Genomic DNA, 18,603 nt, shown 5'->3' on the forward strand with positions numbered 1-18,603 from the left:
TCAGAATTGAGAGTTCATCTGGAGGATTTTACCTTGGAAGTATAAAGTGCCCCTCCTTGACTTTTTTGATAACTTTGGGTTGGAAGTTGATTTTATTCGATATTAGAATGGCTACTCCAGCTTTTTTCTTTGGACCATTTCCTTAGAATGTTGTTTTCCAGCCTTTCACACTGAGGTAGTGTCTGTCTTTGTCCCTGAGGTGGGTTTCTTGTATGCAGCAAAATGTTGGGTCCTGTTTATGTAGTCAGTCTGTTAGTCTATGTTTTTTTTATTGAGGAATTGAGTCAATTGACATTAAGAGATATTAAGGAAAAGTAATTGTTACTTTCTGTTATTTTTGATGTTAGAGTTGGGATTCTGCTTTTGCAGCTGTCTTCTTTTAGGTTTGTTGAAGGATTACTTTCTTGCTTTATCTAGGGTGTCATTTCCCTCCTTGTGTTGGAGTTTTCCCCTTATTATCCTTTGAAGGGCTGGATTTGTGGAAAGATATTGTGTGAATTTGGTTTTGTCATGAAATACTTTGGTTTCTCCATCTATGGTAATTGAGAGTTTTGCTGGGTATAGTACCCTGGGCTGGCATTTGTGTTCTCTTAGGGTCTGTATAACATCTGTCCAGGATCTTCTGGCTTTCGTAGTCTCTGGTGAGAAGTCTGGTGTAATTCTGATAGGTCTGCCTTTATATGTTACTTGACCCTTTTCCCTTACTGCTTTTAATATTCTGTCCTTATTTAGTGCATTTGTTGTTCTGATTATTATGTGTCAGGAGGAATTTCTTTTCTGGTCAAGTCTATTTGGAGTTCTGTAGGCTTCTTGTATGTTCATGGGCATGTCTTTCTTTAGGTTAGGGAAGTTTTCTTTTATAATTTTGTTGAGGATATTTACTGGCCCTTAAAGTTGAAAATCTTCATTCTCATCTATACCTATTATCCTTAGGTTTGATCTTCTCATTGTGTCCTGGATTTCCTAGATGTTTTAAGTTAGGATCATTTTGCATTTTCTTTGATTGTTGTGTCCATGTTTTCTATGTAATCTTCTGCACCTGAGATTCTCTCTTCTATCTCTTGTATTCTGTTGCTGATGCTCGCATCCATGGTTCCTGATTTCTTTCCTAGGATTTCTATCTCCAGAGTTGTCTCCCTTTGTGATTTCTTTATTGTTTCTACTTCCATTTTTAGATCCTGGATGGTTTTGTTCAATTCTTTCACCTGTTTGGTAGTGCTTTCCTGTAACTCTTTAAGGGATTTTAGTGTTTCCTCTTTAAGGGCTTCTAACTATTTACCTGTGTTTTCCTGTATTTCCTTCTTAAAGTCCTCCATCATCATCATGAGAAGTGATTTTAGATCCATGTCTTGCTTTTCTGGTGTGATGGTGTATCCAAGACTTGCTATAGTGGGAGAGTTTTGGTTCTGATTATGCCAATAACTTTGGTTTCTGTTGCTGCTGTTCTTAAGCTTGCCTCCTTCCATCTGATTATCCCAAGTGCTTGCTGCCCTCAATATATCTGATTGGAGCCTATCCTTCCTATAATCATGGTTGATTTAGGACTCCTCAGAATCCAGTTTTCTCTGTGATCCTGTGATTCTAGACTCCTGTGAACCTGAGATTCTGGGTGTGTCAGAGTTCTTAGTAGTCAAGCTTCCTCTGAAAACCTGAGATCCTGGTGTGACCAAGCTCCTGTTATCCTGGGATCCTGGAATCTTAGGATCCTGGGCATGTTACAGTGCCTGGAAGTGGTGTCTCCTCTGAGGACGGTGTTTCTGTCTGGTGTGTTCGAAACCAATGTCTACCAGCACTGATCAAAAGGAACCCTAGCTGCTGGTCAGGCAAGGCTCCTGTGTCCTTGCTCCTGTTGTCACAGGCCTGTCACAATTGGTTTGGAACAGATATTGTGTTCCAATCACCAGTGATCCTAAGATCTCGTGGAGAGTCCTCTGAGGATCTTGGGACTGTCCGCCTAATTTGTGCCCAAGGTAACCCAGAGCTGGTGCCAACTGGAAGAGCCAATTATATTTTATGAACATTCAACCAGTTGTAACAGCATAAGTAATGTTATTTATCATTTCCAGCAAATCAAAACCATCTCAGGCATGATTAGGACATGCTTAATATTAACATAGGTCCCTTCATTACACTTGCCTCCAATGCAGGCAAAATGCATGCCTAGGATTTGTGTCTGGCAGAGTCTTGACATTTAACTATAAGTTTATAACTTCCCTCTCCAAGTTTCTCTCATCCTTGTATAAAATATCAATTATAGGCCAAGGTGACAGCACACACTTATAATTTCAATTAAATGTGAGGCTGAGTGAGCAGGATTACAAGTTCCAGGTCTATTTAGGCTACCTAGTAAGACTCTGTAGAAAGAAAGAGAGAGAGAGAGAGAGAGAGAGAGAGAGAGAGAGAGAGAGAGAGAGAGAGAGAAGGAAGGAAGGAAGGAAAGAGAGAGAGAGAGAGAGAAGGAAGGAAGGAAAGAAAGGAAGAAAGAAAGAAAGAAAGAAAGAAAGAAAGAAAGAAAGAAAGAAAGAAAGAAAGGTTTGCAATATAGACTCAGAATAATACCCCCCCCCCATTGACCATAATTTTGCTTTATACACTTTTTCCACCTACAGTTAACAAAGCCCAGAAAAACCCAAGGAAAAATTCATACATTTTAAATTGTATGATATTCTAAGTATTGTGATGAAATCTCATGCAGTCAATCCCTATGTGACCTACTAGAGAGAGACAGGAGGCATCCATTGTCAAGCATAGCATACTGCACACCTTACCTAACTGCCAGAGCCTTGGCTGCCAGCTGAGGCACCAGTTCACCCGTCCAGTATCCAGTGTAGCATGGTGCTCTGCCCAAGTAGCACTCAGTAGTCTGACATTACATCAGGATGCAGAGGCCATGCATCTCCTGCATCTCATCTCATAGGCATCACACTATCTGAAGCTATCATAGGAAGAGGAATGAAGAAGACACTGCAGCAATGGTTTTTAGAAAGAAATTGTATTCATGTAACTCTTATCGCAGCATTTCATTTGTTCTTTATTATTATTAGGTATATTAGCTCATGTTTACTACATCTAATTTAAAAATTAAACTTGAGATGGGCATCAGCTTGGTTGGTAGGGTACTTGCCTACCATGCACAAAGCCCTGGGTTCAATCCCCATCACCATGCTAAGTAGGCATGGTGGCACAGACCTGCAATCTTAGCACCTGGGAGGAATGATGAAAGCAGGAGGACCGGGATTTAAGGCCAGCCTGGGATACAAGGTCAGCCTGGGCTACAAAGCAGTCTGGGTTACACGAGACTGTCTCAAAAAAGTAAAATTAAATAAGTTAAGTAAACTGTCTCCTGGGTATGCACAGTAAAAGTACATAACATTACTGGGTCCAGTACCCTGTGTGGTTTCAGGCACCTGCCAGGCATCTTAGAAAGTAACCCACAGATTAAGGAAGACCATTACATCTTATCTCAGATTGAATCCAAAGAAGTCCCTAAATGCTCAGTATTCAATAAAGCTTTGCTGGACACTCCTCTGTCAGAATGCACCTTTGTCTACCTGTTTGTTTGTTTGTTGCTTATGGTTTTACCATTGCTATTTACAAAATTCCCATATGGGCTTTTAAAAATAATTAATTTGTGAATGAGAATCCGTGAATTGAAATTTATTTGATTATCATACATCATTAGTCACTGTTCAACCAACTATACAACACAAATGTACAAATAGTTATCTTTTGTTTATTTATCTTAAATAATGTTTAAAGTCGCACTTAGGAAGACTGTCAGCATATCAGTAAGTTCTTAGATCAGAAACAGGCTATATGTTCAAAGTTAATTTTACTTTTTTCCCCCACCCCCCTTTTTTATAATTTTGCTTTTTTGGAAAGCCTAGTTCCTTATGTTAAAAATAAAGAGAGAGCCGGGCATGGTGGCACGTGCCTTTAATCCCAGCACTCGGGAGGCAGAGGCAGGCAGATTTCTGAGTTCGAGGCCAGCCTGGTCTACAAAGTGAGTTCCAGGACAGCCAGGGCTATACAGAGAAACCCTGTCTCAAAAAATAAAAAATAAAATAAAAATAAATAAAAATAAAAATAAACAGAAACTGAAGAAATGGTTACACATTCACATTGTATCTAAGTCCACTTGAGTACTATAATAAAACAACATTAACTGAGTGACTTGTAAATAAGAGAAATAAATGTATTTCCCATAGTTCCAGATATGGACATCTGAGATTAAGGTGCCAATGAATTCAGTAAGAGAAAGCCCTGCTGTGTACAGCCAGAATACACCATAGCAACCGTACTTTCAGTTTTGGATAAGTGAGTATTTTAGTATTGACAAGCCAAATGTGTGTGTGTGTGAGAGAGAGAGAGAGACAGAGACAGAGACAGAGACAGAGACAGAGAGACAGAGAGAGACAGAGAGAGAGAGACAAAGACAGACAGAAAGAGAGAGACAGAAAGAGAGAGAGACACAGAGAGAGACACAGAGACACAGAGAGAGTCAGAGAGAGACTGAGATTATATAAAATGTTTACAACATCTAGCAAAAAACAACTTGAGGAAATTAGGGCTGTTTCCAGTTAACTAGAATCCCAACTGAATGCCCACAGCTGAACTTCTTACTCTCTTTCCCACCATGGGGGCTCTTATATTGTGGGATAAGTGACAACATCTGTTAGAAATAGTTTGGTCCTTCTTAGAAAGGGGAACAGAATACTCATGGGAGCAAATACGGAGACAAAGTGTGGAGCAGAAACTGAAGGTAAGGCCATCCAAAGACTGCCCCTCTTGGGATCCATCCCATATACAGTCACCAAGCCCAGACACTATTGTGGATACCAAAAAGTGCATGCTGTCAGGAGCCTGATATTGCTGTCTCCTGTGAGGCTTTGCCAGAGACTGACAAATACAAAGGGTGATGCTGGCAGCCAACCATTAGACTGAGCACTGGATCCCCAATGGAGGAGTTAGAGAAAGGACTGAAGGAGCTGAAGGGGTTTGCAACCCCATAAGAAGAACAATAATATCAACCAACCAGTCACCCCAGAGCTCCCAGGGACTAAATCATCAACCAAAGAGTACACATGGAGGGACCCATGGCTCCAACTGCATATATAACAGAGGATGGCCTTATCGAACATCAGTGAGAAGAGAGCCCCTTGGTCCTGTGAAGGCTCGATGTCCCAATATAGGAGAATTCAAGAGCAGGGAGGCAGGAATGGGTGGGTAGATGGGGAACACCCTCAGAGAGGCAGGGAGAGGGGGCATGGGATAGGGGGGTTTCCAGGGGTGGAAAACCTGGAAAAAGGATAACATTTGAAATGTAAATTAAAAAAATATCCAATTTTAAAAAGTACAAAAAAAAGGAATAGTTTGCCTTCTAGCTGTTCTCAGGCATAGTGCTTTTATGCTTAGCTTATTTTGACCTCCATTTCACAGAGTTAGGAAAACTAGCCTATCTCTAAACAAGTGGCTTTGTGCGCATTTCAAAGCAAACATGCTTAGCCCTGGAAAGGAGTGGGCATAGCTCTACTTTCAGAGTCGGCTTCTCAGTGAGCTTAAAGGTATATGACAACTTAGCAACATAATGTACTCTATAGGCCCACTTACTGGTTCATAGACAGTTATCCCTTTGAAGAAGTAGCAGCGAGTGTTTCTAGGGTTTCTTAGATAAAGCCACTGTCATGAGTGTACTATGCTCAAAAATATGACATGTTTGAAATTTATTACCTTTCTACAACATTGAAATTTATTGAATAACAATAAATGTGTATGTTACATAAGTTTAGTTGGCTACAATTTACAAAGCCATCCGAGTTTCTCTTGACAGCTGCCTATTGATAATCATAGGGTCTATTATTCCAGTCTTTGCTTCTGTAGAGAGAAGTTCTCAGAAGCTGTGATTACAAAGGTTGATTGACTGGGTAGAACTTCAGTGATTATGAAACTTAAATGAAGTAGTGGGAATGTTGCAGCTCCAGAGCCTAATTAAAAACAATCTGGGCTACCTTGGCCCTTTGAATCGCCATTATCCTCCTCTACATGTGACCTAATATTCTTATAACCATCACAGGAAACCTTTTGGGAAACGTTAATTTAACAGGTCACTAGTGTCCACCAGCCCAAAAGCTGAGAATGTCCTTACAATGCATCTAAGGCCTACAGCACAGATTTCCCCATCCTGCTGGAACTGGCCTACCTGCTGTGTCCACCACTGTATTTGAAAAGTGTCCTGATTTGTGATGTTCTTTGCTTTGTTACCAAGAAACTGTTACCATGTTGGAATGATATTTAGGGAAATCTGAACATGTGTTCCTGGACCACAGTCGCTCATGATTGACTTCAAAGTAAACTGTATGGTTTTCTCTCCCTGGAGATGAGATCTGTCTTTTTGCATGAACATACTAATATTAACTCTCAGATCACATACTCACTATGTGTGTGAGGGGTGGGTGTGTGTGTGTGTGTGTGTGGGTGTGTGTGTGTGTGTGTGAGAGAGAGAGAGAGAGAGAGAGAGAGAGAGAGAGAGAGAGAGAGAGAGAATAGCTACCCAAGAATTAAAGAGACCACAGGATATTCCAGTAAGTTCAAAGAAGCCTTAGTACATGCAGAAAGATGCCAAAAGTGCAAAGATAGTCCCTGTGATGGATAAATAGATATTAAGAAACTCAGTTGGATAATGCTAGAGACAAGACAGAGACAAGCCACAGGGCCACAGGATTGATCCAGGTCTTATTGTTGAGTAGAACTACAGAAGTGAGCTACAGGACTCCAGAAATCTAAAGGCAAAGTGAGAGACCAAAGGATCATGAAAGCAGCGTGTAAGAACAGATCTAGAAGGGTGAACAGACAGATAAATTCCCATTAGAGGAGAGGGAGGGGAAAGGGGCAGGATCAGGTATGGTAAGGGGCAGAAGAGAAGTACAGAGGGTCAGGAAATTGAATAGAAACATGTAGTAGTGGGGGATGGGGGACTGGGGAGAGCCACTGGAAAGTCCTAGATGTCAGGGAAGTGAGAGGCTCCCAGGATCCAACAGGGATGACTTTAGTCGAAATACCCAACAAAGGGGAGATAGAACCTGTAGAGACCACCTCCAGTAGATAGGCACAGCCCCCAGGTTAGGGATGGGGCCATCGATCCATCTCAAAATTTTTAATCCAGAATTTTTCCTGTCTAGAGAAACAACAGGGACAAAAATGGAACTGAAACTGAAGGAAAGGCCATCCAGAGACCACCCCACCTAGGGATCCATCCCATCTGCAGACACCAAACCCAGACACTATTGCTGATGCCAAGAAGCACGTGCTGACAGGAGCCTGGTATGGCTGTTCTCTGAGAAGCTCTGCCAGCACCTGACTAATACAGATTCAGATACTCAGCGCCAACCATCAGACTGAGCCCAGGGACCCCAGTGGAAGGGCTAGGGGAAGGACTGAAGGAGCTGAAGGGGATTGCAGCCCCATAGGAAGAATAATGTCAACTAACCCAGAGCTCCCAGGGATTAAGCCACCAACCAAAGAGTATACATGGAGTGATCCATGGCTCAGATACATATGTAGCAGAGGATGGCCTCATCTGGCATCAATGGGAGGGGGAGGCTCTTGGTCCTTTGGAGGTTTGATGCTCCAGTGTAGGGGAGCTACAGTGAGGTGCTAAAGCAGTGAGGTGGGAGTGGGTGAGTGAGTGGAGGAGCACCCTCATAGAGGCAAAGAAGAGGGGGAGATGGGAGGATGGGAGGAGGGTTGCAGAGGGGAAACCGGGAAGGAGGATCTCATTTGAAATGAAAACAAATATAATGATTAAATAAATGAATAAATGAATGAATAAATAGAATTGACTGCATCTGCAGGGAGGGCTGAGCTGAGCTGAGCTTAAACTAGATTCAAAGGGGAGGGCTCCCGGCCCCTTTCATGCTCTACACCTCTCTGTATTTCTGCCCTGCCTCAATACTTATTTTGCTCTTAAGAGCAACATGTTTGTCAGTCTGCGCCTCACATGATGGTGCCAGACAGGTGGTGTTTACGCACAGTGGCATACAGTCATCCTGCCTCTGCAGTCATACTAAAAGTGGAGCCAAATGTCCCTCCGTACAAACAACTCAGCTGGGACAAAGCAAGGCCCCAAAGCACTGTTTTACTGTATTTATAGCAGACATAGCCTGATCTCAACAGGCACTGATATCTGCCTCCTAACCTCTTCACATGGAGGGAAAAGCTGACCCATCCACTGTGGTGGAGAGGCCGACTACACAAAAGGGATAATGATAGATTATGAATTGTGGTGGAAGGGGACACACACACAACAGGAGATGGATTTATTCAGAAACTACTCTACTACCAGGAAAGGTACCAACACCTAAGCAAATTCATCATGGATCACCAGTGGTTTCCAGAGATGGAACAGGTGACTTCTGTGGACAGAAAATCACTAAAAGGAACTCTCTATGGGGAGTGGAGATTCTAGTCCAACCAACCTGACCAGATTCTTCCTCAGTAAGTCCTGGGTGATGTGACATCACCTAAGGGCCAAAGAGGGTGAAGAACCTGATCAGACATTCAGGACAATCAGATTAAAAGGGTGGGGGCTTCTGTAAGGCATCCTTCTTAATAGGATCCTTGCTGAAACTGGACTGTACAGGTCTGGCAAGAAAAAGCTGAAAGTAGGACTCAGGGCAATGGAATAAAGTTTGATTAAGAGGAGTCATTTTTAACCAGATTTGGTGGTACAGGCCAGTAGTCCCAGCACTGGGGTTGGAGGCTGGAGAAAGCTCAAAGTTAGCCTGGACTACAGAGTGAGTTTGTTTGGAGGCCAACCTGAGCTATGTTAAACCCTATATCAAAAATAAAATAAAATAAAATAAAATAAAATAAAATAAAATAAAATAAAATAAAATATAAAAAAAAGGTTTTGTCATTTACCAAATCTTCTATTTCACTGTTTAATATTTTTCAGGAAATATTGTCCATAGGCATAAACATCTAGTGTGGTGTAGAAAAAGGGATGATATTTTTTCAACCCAGTAGGTTTTCAGTTAGAATGAACCCGGGTAACAAAAGGTGGGTGGATGAGAATGATGATCAGCTAATTAATGTGTACCATTCATGTGTCTATACAGGAAGCTCCTGAGGAATGAGGTGGCTCTGAATTCCAGTCTATAGACTGCTTTCAACCACAAAACGTAAAGATTTAAAGAAATGACAGGACAGAACTGGAGAGGTGGTTAAGAGGACTTCCAGCTCTTGCAGAAGACCTGAGTTCAATTCCCAGCACCCATCCACACTGTGGCTCACAAGTACCTGTAACTCGAGCTCCAGGGAAATCCAGTGGCCTGTTCAGGTGCCAGGCACACATATGCACACACACTCAATCATGTCAGGTGCCAGGCACACACACTCAATCATACAAATGTTTATGCACACACACTCATGCAAATGTTTATGCACATAAGACTTTTTAAAATAAATTTTATTTAAAAGAAGAAATGGCAAAAGTCAAAGCATTTTGAGTCTCTATGAGCAGCAAATTAAAGGCAAAAAAAACAAAACAAAACAATAAAGGCTAGTTGAGAGGTATGTCTGGTCATCTGAGCCTGCAACCCAAGCTACTCTGGATACCAAGGCAGGAAGATCATAAGCTACAGCATGAGTTCAAGGATAACCTGGGCAACTCAGTGGAATTCTCTTGAAAAGGTAGCTGTGGGGGTGAATAGGGACATAACTTACTTGCCTAGCTCATATGAAGTTATAGGTTCAGTCCCCCTGTGTGACCAACTAGTTATAGAAGCCTGTTAGTGTAGGTCTCTCTGGGACTAGATCATCTCTTGATCATCCCTAGGCTCATAGGAGTTCTCATTTCCAATGGTCAACTTTTCTAATAGAAGGACATTGTCATCTGTAAATCTATGTCCTTTTATTCTATGTAGGAATTTGCAAGGTTCTGTGTTCAACGTGGTAAAGTCTTTATGAAAGGTCTCTACATCATACAACTTAAGGCTAAAAAAACTCTGTAAATATTTCCAGGATCCCTCTCTGAAATAAGCTGTAAAACAAGATTGAAAATATTCTCCTTCAAGAAATAAAGCCTAGAGCGATCGCTAGAATCTTTTAACTCTACTTCTTCAGCTAATTTTCTGATATATGTTAGTTAGCACCAGTAGCAACAGGGGAGGAGGAATATCAATAATTAATTTAGTAGAAAGAGCAGCATATCCACACCTGGGAGATGCAGGTACAAGGGACAGAAGTTCGAGGTCATCCTAGACTACATAGTAAGTTTGAGACCAGCCTTGACTGCCTGAGACCCTGTTTTAAACAAAAACAATAGAGTCAGTAGTGTTCAAAACTAAAAATCAAGTAGAGTTTCTCTTTATTGTTTCTGGCTTTTTGTAAAACTATTGGGTCATTTAATCTTTTGCTCAAGCCAGTTAGAATTGAATGTGTCTCCTTAGTGGAATCTTAGAACATGTCTAGAGTCATTGTTGTGTGTTAGTTCCTGTTACTTAAACATAGTGCTGTATACCTGTTTCATTATTCCCAAATTATTCATGGCACTTGGGAGTTGGTCTTGTGAGAGCATCACTTGTTTGCAGAGACAACACAGACTAGTTCAGCAGGTATCAATAAGCAGCACCCAGCTGACCAGTTGTCAAATGCTCTCTAAATAAGCTTGTGAGCACACAGACTGCTCCTTAGACATATTCTGTATATGCACACTATCTGTAGGTTCAACTTACCATGGGCATGATTGTCAAATGTCAAGCCACCACATTTACCATGTGGAAACTAGTTACCAGGGCTACCATGTCCTAAACTCACTGTTCAAGGCTGAGTTCCTTGCACCCAGACATCTGGGTATATCCAGCAGATAACTGGAATTGCTACCTATGGGATCGACTCATGAGGAAAAAATAAGAAAAAGCAAGAGTCCTGTCTGTAAGGTTTTCTGTGGAGCTAAGGGACCCATACTCAGCTGACTAGGGCCAACAATAGCCACTGAGCAGGATTCAGTGCCATGTTGGCAGTCTCTGCAGGCTTCTGCATGGTTAGCTATGATGTGAGGGTCAAGAACTTTCTGAGGAATCTAAGAAATAGACAGGGCTCTTGATTATACCTCAATGTCCTCCACTACACAAGGAGTTCAATCAACTCATTATGCCTACAGCAAAAAGTCCTTTTCTTTCTATTATAGAAAGACCCAGAGTAGAAAATGATATGCCCAATCTTGGAACTGCATCATCTTTTCATGAAGAAAAGTCGGTTGATGGCATAGCTGGGGCTAACAGTACTAATATGATCAATATTAGTACATAATTTAGTCGGGTCAAAGCAAAGAAGAATTTCCCAGACCAGTGTTTAGGGCTGTGACCACCCATGACCCACTTTTAACAATAGAAAGTGTAGAAGTTTCTAGAAAGAATGAGAAGCTATTCTTTATTTAAGCAATACTTGAACACAAATAGAGTCAATAGGACTTTCCATTATACCAAAGTATGTTTCCTTTACATGTGTTCCATATATGCCTATATTTTACAGAATGTATGTGATTCTCACTTTCTTATTTTAAAGTTTATTTTATTTAAAAAAGAATCTAATGTTAGAATTAAAGTCTAGTCATTGGATGTTAGCGTAGAATGGGGCTACTCAAAGTGACTTCACACCACAGGAGATACTGAGCACCTACTAGGGGGGAGGGATGCTAACTAATTAAACTTCCAATATCTGTGGTAAGGGCTGGTTCTTTCAGTGAATCTTTCATTGCACATGCTAAGACTCCTGGTCTTAATTATCTAATTATCTTTTATTTCTCTCTCTCTCTCTCTCTCTCTCTCTCTCTCTCTCTCTCTCTCCTACCCATTCATCTTATCTATCATCTCTCCATCCTTTTTAAGTGTCTGTCCTTCCTCATCCTCCTGTTCCTCCACCCCACCATCCTCCTTATCATTCATCTCCATATGACCCTTTTCTCTGCTTGCCAGCCTACGGTTTCTAACCCCCGGGGCTGGTTCCTCTGCCCCTCTGCTTTTCCCATTAGATGCCTTCTTTTGTTTCCTGGTGCTTTTATCATTTCCCAAGAATGGACTTTGTACCTTCCCGCTACTAAAGCTGCTTGTCACTGAAACTGACTTCTTCTTGTCAGATTTCTTTTCATCCAAATGTTGCACATTGAGAATGACATCTTTCATCTGGATACCTTGTGTGAGCTTCTTTATCTTAGAATCATAGAGAGAGAATTCCAGATCCCATGACCTTTTGTACTTTATGGCTTCTATTTGCTCTTTAAAATGCTTCAGATCCTGCCTTACCGAAGGAGCGATTCTGAAGCAGAACTTCAGCCCCAAGCTCAAGGTGCCCTCTGTTTTCAACATGTCGAATAAGAACTGCAAACTGAGAGTCACCTCTTCATGGTTCTCTGGATCCACCAGCTTTGCCACTTCTTTGTGTGTGGCCTCTCCCTGCTGACTCTGGTCCTCCTTCACAAGGAAGGACATGGCATAGAAAAATTCCTGGAAGCTGATGTGGCGAAAGCTGTAGAATTTCTTGATGCCAAGCCCCGCTCGGTAGTCGATGCAGTTCAGGAAAGCAGTAAGGCTGGGGCCGTCTAAGCCATGCTTTCTGAGGACCTCTTCTTCAAATAGCAGCCTCTGGTGCCGCATCCCCTCCGCAGCCAAGGAGCACAGACTCTTCAGTACCTTGTGCCTGGTAAGCTCAGAGCTGTCTCCATTGCCATCAGTGGGCAGAAAGGTGGACACATAAGCAGTGAAGATGTCTGTACTGTTGCTAGGTGTCTCTGAGACTTCCTGACCTCTCGCCATCTTCTTCTTCAGCCAGGAGCAGACCACCCAGCAAATGCCTGGAACCTGGCATGCTTTATAGAGAACAGCATTGTTTTGCACAAACTCAAGGGCATTTTTCAATTGCTCCTTATCCGTAAAACAGGAGCTGAAATATGTTTCCCTCTCCTCCTCAGAGAAGCCTAAGACAAGGACATGTCGCCGTTCACCCAACATGGGTTCCAGACTCTGCAAAGCTGGAGGCCGCGTGGTGATGAGAAGGGAGCATGGTACCTCCCTTCTCCTCATCAGAATGTGAAGTACGCACTCGGCACGACTGGACTTCTGTAACTCATCATAGCCATCCAGGATGAACAGGAGCCGCCCAGGCTGCCGCAGAATCTCTGTGACTGGGGCTTGATCATCTCCACAACACCAGCAGATGAGGTTGGGCAGGTCACACTTGGGTAACAGGACCACTTCTCTGCAGCTCACGTAGAAAACATAATCAAACTGGCCTGGGTACAGCTTCCCTTTGGACCAGTCCTGCACCAGTTTTTTGACCAGGGTTGTCTTTCCAGTGCCCGCAGATCCTTGCATCACCACTATGGGCGGGGTTGAGTAGGACTCCGCCTCCGGAGCAAATAAAGTCTCCACATCGACAGGATCCAACTCCTGTTCCAGGTCAGAACAGGAAGGTGATCTGCGACCCCCTGAACTGGATGTGGCCATCAGGAGCAGCTTATTGTGGCTGCTATTAACACCCCAATCTTGCCTCTCCTCCAAGCAGCGCACATGCTCCCGGTAGATTTCTCTGTAATCTGAATAACACAAATGGGGTTTCAGGTGTTGAATGTGAACAACAAAAGGCAAAAATCAACCCTTCAAACCCTGAGATTGCCCTTTAGTCTCATCTTCTACCCTCTCTAACTTGCATTGCTTTGAAGATTGTAGCTGTGGCTTCATGAAGTGAAATTACCGTGCATAAGTGTGTGTGTGTGTGTGTGTGTGTGTGTGTGTGTGTGTGTGTGTGTATGTAGTCATGTTTTGTATGTGAGTATATTTGTATCTATCTACACATGCTCATGAGAATGTGCTGACAGAGGGTGTGCATTGTGTGAGGGAAAGGGTGTGAACACTTCAATGTGAGTGTGTGTGTGACAATGCATAAGTACCTTCAAAGTCCTGTGAAATTTTGTCATGGGGTGAGGTGAGGACAGAGAGAGGAGAGAGAAGGGAAGCTGAAAGCTGGAGTAACTGGAGTCTGTTCTTGGTAAAGGGGGAAGGGTCAGAGCTAAAGACTACCCAGCAGATGAACAGAAGCCATAACTTCTGGGGCTTCACTTTCTCCCCTCCCTTCCCCTCCCTTCCCCTCCCTTCCCCTCCCTTCCCCTCCCTTCCCCTCCCTTCCCCTCCCTTCCCCTCCCTTCCCCTCCCTTCCCCTCCCTACAGGTAGGAGGTGGGGTGTGCTTAAAAGCTATGGTAAACCTCTACCTTCAGCTCAGGATCTGTACCCAACATTCTTCAGACCCCTTATCTGGAGACTATCTTAGACTCTGGGAACCCCCAAGGAGAGGGCAGTGTAAAGAAAGGCATAAATCACAGACTATCAGAGTCTATGCAGTACCTAGGGGTGTCTTTGGTGCCACTGTCACTTCCCTCTCTCAGGCTATACTCACCATTCAGACAAACCTGGTTGAGGTAGTCTACAAGCTCCATCAAGTTCATGGCCAGCAAGCTCCTGCTCACCACTCTCACGGCTTCCTGTGCTCCGTACATTGAAATCAGTTTTGATGCCAGGTCCACCTGACTCAGACTCTCCAGTTCCCCTCGGGCCAGATGAAATTGGGTCACATCTCGTAAGTGGAACTTCAGCGTCTTGAAACTGTTCTCCTCAAGGTCATTCAAGGCCCAAAGCAGTGCCTCCTGGGGGCTGTTGGCCCGTGCCAAGGCCATGATGGTCAGAGTTCAGCCCTGGCACCTGGAAACGAGAAGTAATGGGAAATGATAAGTGGGGAAGAGCTGGAGACTCCCCAGTTGCCCTTCCTACTGGGTGTTTGGCTGTCTGTGGAGCAGAAGCCTTGGGGGAGACCACATAAGTGCAAAGCTCCAAGAAGGGGAAGTGGATGAGGCAGCAGTAGAAATTGTCTAATTATTCCTGCTCTATCAGATAGCATGTGTGACCATGTGAGTAACGAGCAAGAAGGCCCCCTTCCTTCCTTCCTTCCTTCCTTCCTTCCTTCCTTCCTTCCTTCCTTCCTGCCTGCCTGCCTGCCTGCCTGCCTGCCTTCTCTCTCTCTCTCTCTCTCTCTCTCTCTCTCTCTCTCTCTCTCTCTCTCTCTCTCTCTCTCTCTGTGTGTGTGTGTGTGTGTGTGTGTGTGTGTATGTGTGTGTGTATCTTGCGTATTCCAGGCTGGCCTCAAACTTCTGTATAGCAGAGGTCCTGCCTCTGCCTACTGAGTACTGTGATGACTGCCATGCACCATCACTCTCAGCTTCAGGAGGTACAGGGGATTGAACCTAGGGATTCGTGTGTGCTGGGTATCCACTCTACCAACTGGGCAATGTCCCTAGATGTCCATAGGCACTCTTAAATTAGACTCAAGCATTACGTCTTAAATAAGCATTAAGAAAAAAATGAGATTATTACGTTTCAAAAAAGTGAGTCTTCCTTAGATTGTGAATGTTTACAGAACTTGTGCATGCCTGCTGAGACCACAAAGACAGGAAGATTAAAAATCTCAATCCTCAGTCCACTGCCTCACATACCAGCGACATGAGCTCAGCCACTCATAGGGTCTCTAGGTTAGGTAAGGAGGTGAGTTCAAATACAGCCAAGAAGGGAAAAGACACTATTAGTGCTTCATTTGTGCCAAGTTACTTCTTCAACTCAGCATTTATTCAATGACAGTGATCAACAGGACTTCAGAACCCAGGAAGTGCTCATTATCTGAAGTCACGTGGAATCCATTGCAGAAATATAACGTATGGAGGTGCTCAAAATAGTCTTTAGTAGTATACTTGGCAATACTCAAATATCAGTATTAAAACTGAATACCAATGAAAAGAAGAAACCTCTCAGAAACACAGTCGGACACAGGGACTCTTGCCACAGGTCTTAGACCTGTGTAAAGAGGTGGGACTACAAAAACAATGACACATTACCTCAAAGTGTCAAAGATGAAAAACCTGGGGATCCCCCGCAAAGCTCTGATTCTGAGGAAACTGATTCCAGAAGAACAAGAAGACAACAACAGAGCTCCAGGCTAGTCAAGCGCAGGCTTGAAGAGCTGGAAGTGGGAGGGTGAGTCAGCTCCGTGGGACAAGAAGACAAAACAGCTACTGTTCAGGAGAGATGGAACAGGTCTATTTTCAGTTCCGCAGGCCAAGCCTGGGTCCTCTTATCCCAGTTCATTATCATCTGGTGGGGTTGGAATTAAAAGCAAAGGTATGAACTCTCAGACACCTCCTGTCTGCTACGTGCTCAGTGTTGGGTACGGAATGAAACCCAGGAATGACCTCAGTGATCAGGGAAGCAGAGATGCCCACACATCAGATCTGTCTGTTGACATGAGCAACTTAATCTCACTTGTTAAACATTAAATTTGAGAAACAAGGAAGGGAAGTGAACTATTATATTGCCAAAAAAACAGCACGGAGATGATTCACATCCCTCCTGGGGGGCACTTGCCCTCCTGACAACTTGACCCCAGGCCAGACTGGAGCAGTTTGACAAGAGACAAAAGGAGTGGGCACTGTCACTGTCACTCTCTAAGAGATGGTTCGGTGTGTAAGAGCGTTGTCTGTGTAAGCATGCATGCCTGAGCACCAGGGCTGAGGATTTGCATTCATAGTCTAGCTCCCGTGTAAAACCACTGAGGGTGGGTACATGAGCATGGCTGGCATTTGAGCCCGGTTCCAAGCTCAATGAAAAACCCTGTCTCAGGAGAACAAGGTGGGGAGTTATAGAACAGGACACCTGACATCCTCTGGCCTGTGCATACACAAAGTACACACACTCATGCATATATGCACACACCCATACACATACACACACACTCACATGTGTATCGTGTGTGTGTGTGTGTGTGTGTGTGTGTGTGTGTGTGTGTTGTGTGTACAAAGACACTTGAAAACTGAAGTTGTTGTCTTGGGAAGAGGATGAGGATGATGAGAAAGATGAAAACTGAAGACACAGACTTTGTAACATGTTAAATTTCTGATACATACACATGCTTCACTGTGTTAAAATAATAGGCCATAGATCTTCCCAGAAAAAAATCTATGAGGCAAAGAAGTGTAAGTAATGTGTGTGGACAATTCCTTCAGGAAACTTGGCAATGAAGGGAATCTGCAGACATGAGGAAATACTGGTCTAAGCAGTCTTTACCCTCACATGGAAAGGGTGGGGTATTTTTTAATGCCAACAAAAAGCATCCGAAGGAAGGATCAGGCTAGAAATACCAAAGGTGGGGACTGAGGATAGGAACTGGATCAGAATCCCAAAAAAAAAGGCAGAAGATAAGCTTTTCAATGAGAAAGTCTGTCCGATGGAGAGGCAGTTGTGTGGTTTTCCTGTTCAGAAGATGAATGAGGGTATGTCTGATAGATGCTCTATTCTACTTGATGTATGGCTAAGAGAATTTCTAAAGAGCTTGACAGCAATGGTAGCAGGACAGGGGAGAGGCCAGGATGTGAACTGCCAGCCCTCAACTGTGCACCTTTCTCTCTCCCCCAAGCCGCCCAGTCACAGCCCTCAGTGAAAACCCCCGGAGTCCAGGGAAAATGGTAGGAATGAGACCTGACTTACTCAAAACCCTAGGCAAACTCAGGCTAGAAATAAACAACAAAGTACCAAGAGTTCAAGGCCAAGAAGCCAAGATGAGAAAACAAAAGAATGAGACATGACTCTCTAGACAGAACAACAAGAAGCAGAGGCCACTTACTGTACCAACGCCAGATCTCAAGGTCTAAGTCAGTGTGCCAGAGATTCTTAGTAACACCTAAGTATTTATAGAAACAGGAACTGAGTTTAATTGGAGGGGCGGAGGCAAGAAATGAGATGATGTTAACCCTGCCCTGGCTAGAGACGGAAAAGACGGTGACAACTAGAGAAACTGGGTATCCAAAAGAAGATAAAAATGGGGAAAACAGGGACCAGGGATAGAAACAGATAGACAAAGTGAGTTAAGAGATATAGGGAGACATAAAACAAATAAACTGAGCAGGAAAGCAAAACAGAAAGGGAAGGGAAGAGCAAAGAGCTGGAGAGGGAGCTAGAGAGAGAGCTGGAGAGAGGGGGGAGAGAGAAGGAGAGGGAGACAAAGAGACAGAAACAGAGAGACAGAGACAGAGAGACAGAGAGGAGCTTCCTTTCAGTCCTTAAGATGGGCTAGGTTAACAACGGAGATGATCCTGGCTTGGTTTGGTTTAGTTTGGTTTGGTCTGGTCTGGTCTGGTCTGGTCTGGTCTGGTCTGGTCTGGTCTGGTCTGGTTTGGCTTTATTTTTTTTTCAGGTATGACTTTTCAAACACACTTCCCAGGACAACTAGAAAATGATATGTGATGGGGTTTATTTTGTCCACACATCACTGAGAGTTTCTGTGAGGCTGTCCTTGGAATGAGACATTTGAGTCAGTAGCTGACAAAAGCAAACTGTGCTTCCTAATGTGGGTGTCCCTCATCCCATCAGATGAGGCCTGAACAAAAGAAAAAGCCTGGCCCTCTCATGACTAAGAAGGGTCTCCTCTTCCCATAGGCAAACACCAATCCCTGACACTATTAATGATACTCTGTTATGCTTGCAGAATGGCTGTCCTCTGAGATGCTCCAC

General features: G+C 43.5%; 1 protein-coding gene across 1 annotated transcript; it reads right to left on the reverse strand.

The window, feature by feature from the left end:
- Nucleotides 1-9,449: 9,449 nt before the first annotated feature.
- On the reverse strand, nt 9,450-17,755 carry Nlrp10 (NLR family, pyrin domain containing 10). Its single transcript, NM_175532.3, has 3 exons — nt 17,717-17,755; nt 14,450-14,751; nt 9,450-13,591 (listed from the first exon to the last, which is right to left on the reverse strand). Exons 2-3 carry the CDS (start codon nt 14,724-14,726, stop codon nt 11,847-11,849), a joined length of 2,022 nt encoding a protein of 673 aa, NP_780741.1. The 5' UTR covers nt 14,727-14,751; nt 17,717-17,755; the 3' UTR covers nt 9,450-11,846.
- Nucleotides 17,756-18,603: the final 848 nt, after the last annotated feature.

Source organism: Mus musculus, chromosome 7 (genome assembly GCF_000001635.26).
Source record: "Mus musculus strain C57BL/6J chromosome 7, GRCm38.p6 C57BL/6J".
NCBI lineage: Eukaryota > Metazoa > Chordata > Mammalia > Rodentia > Muridae > Mus > Mus musculus.

Excerpts from the sequence above, each read along its gene's own strand:
- Nlrp10 (NM_175532.3), bottom strand. The coding sequence starts at position 14,726 with ATGGCCTTGGCACGGGCCAACAGCCCCCAGGAGGCACTGCTTTGGGCC. Across the intron at positions 13,592-14,449 it reads CAACCAGGTTTGTCTGAATG|ATTACAGAGAAATCTACCGG; the intron begins GTGAGTATAGCC and ends TGTGTTATTCAG.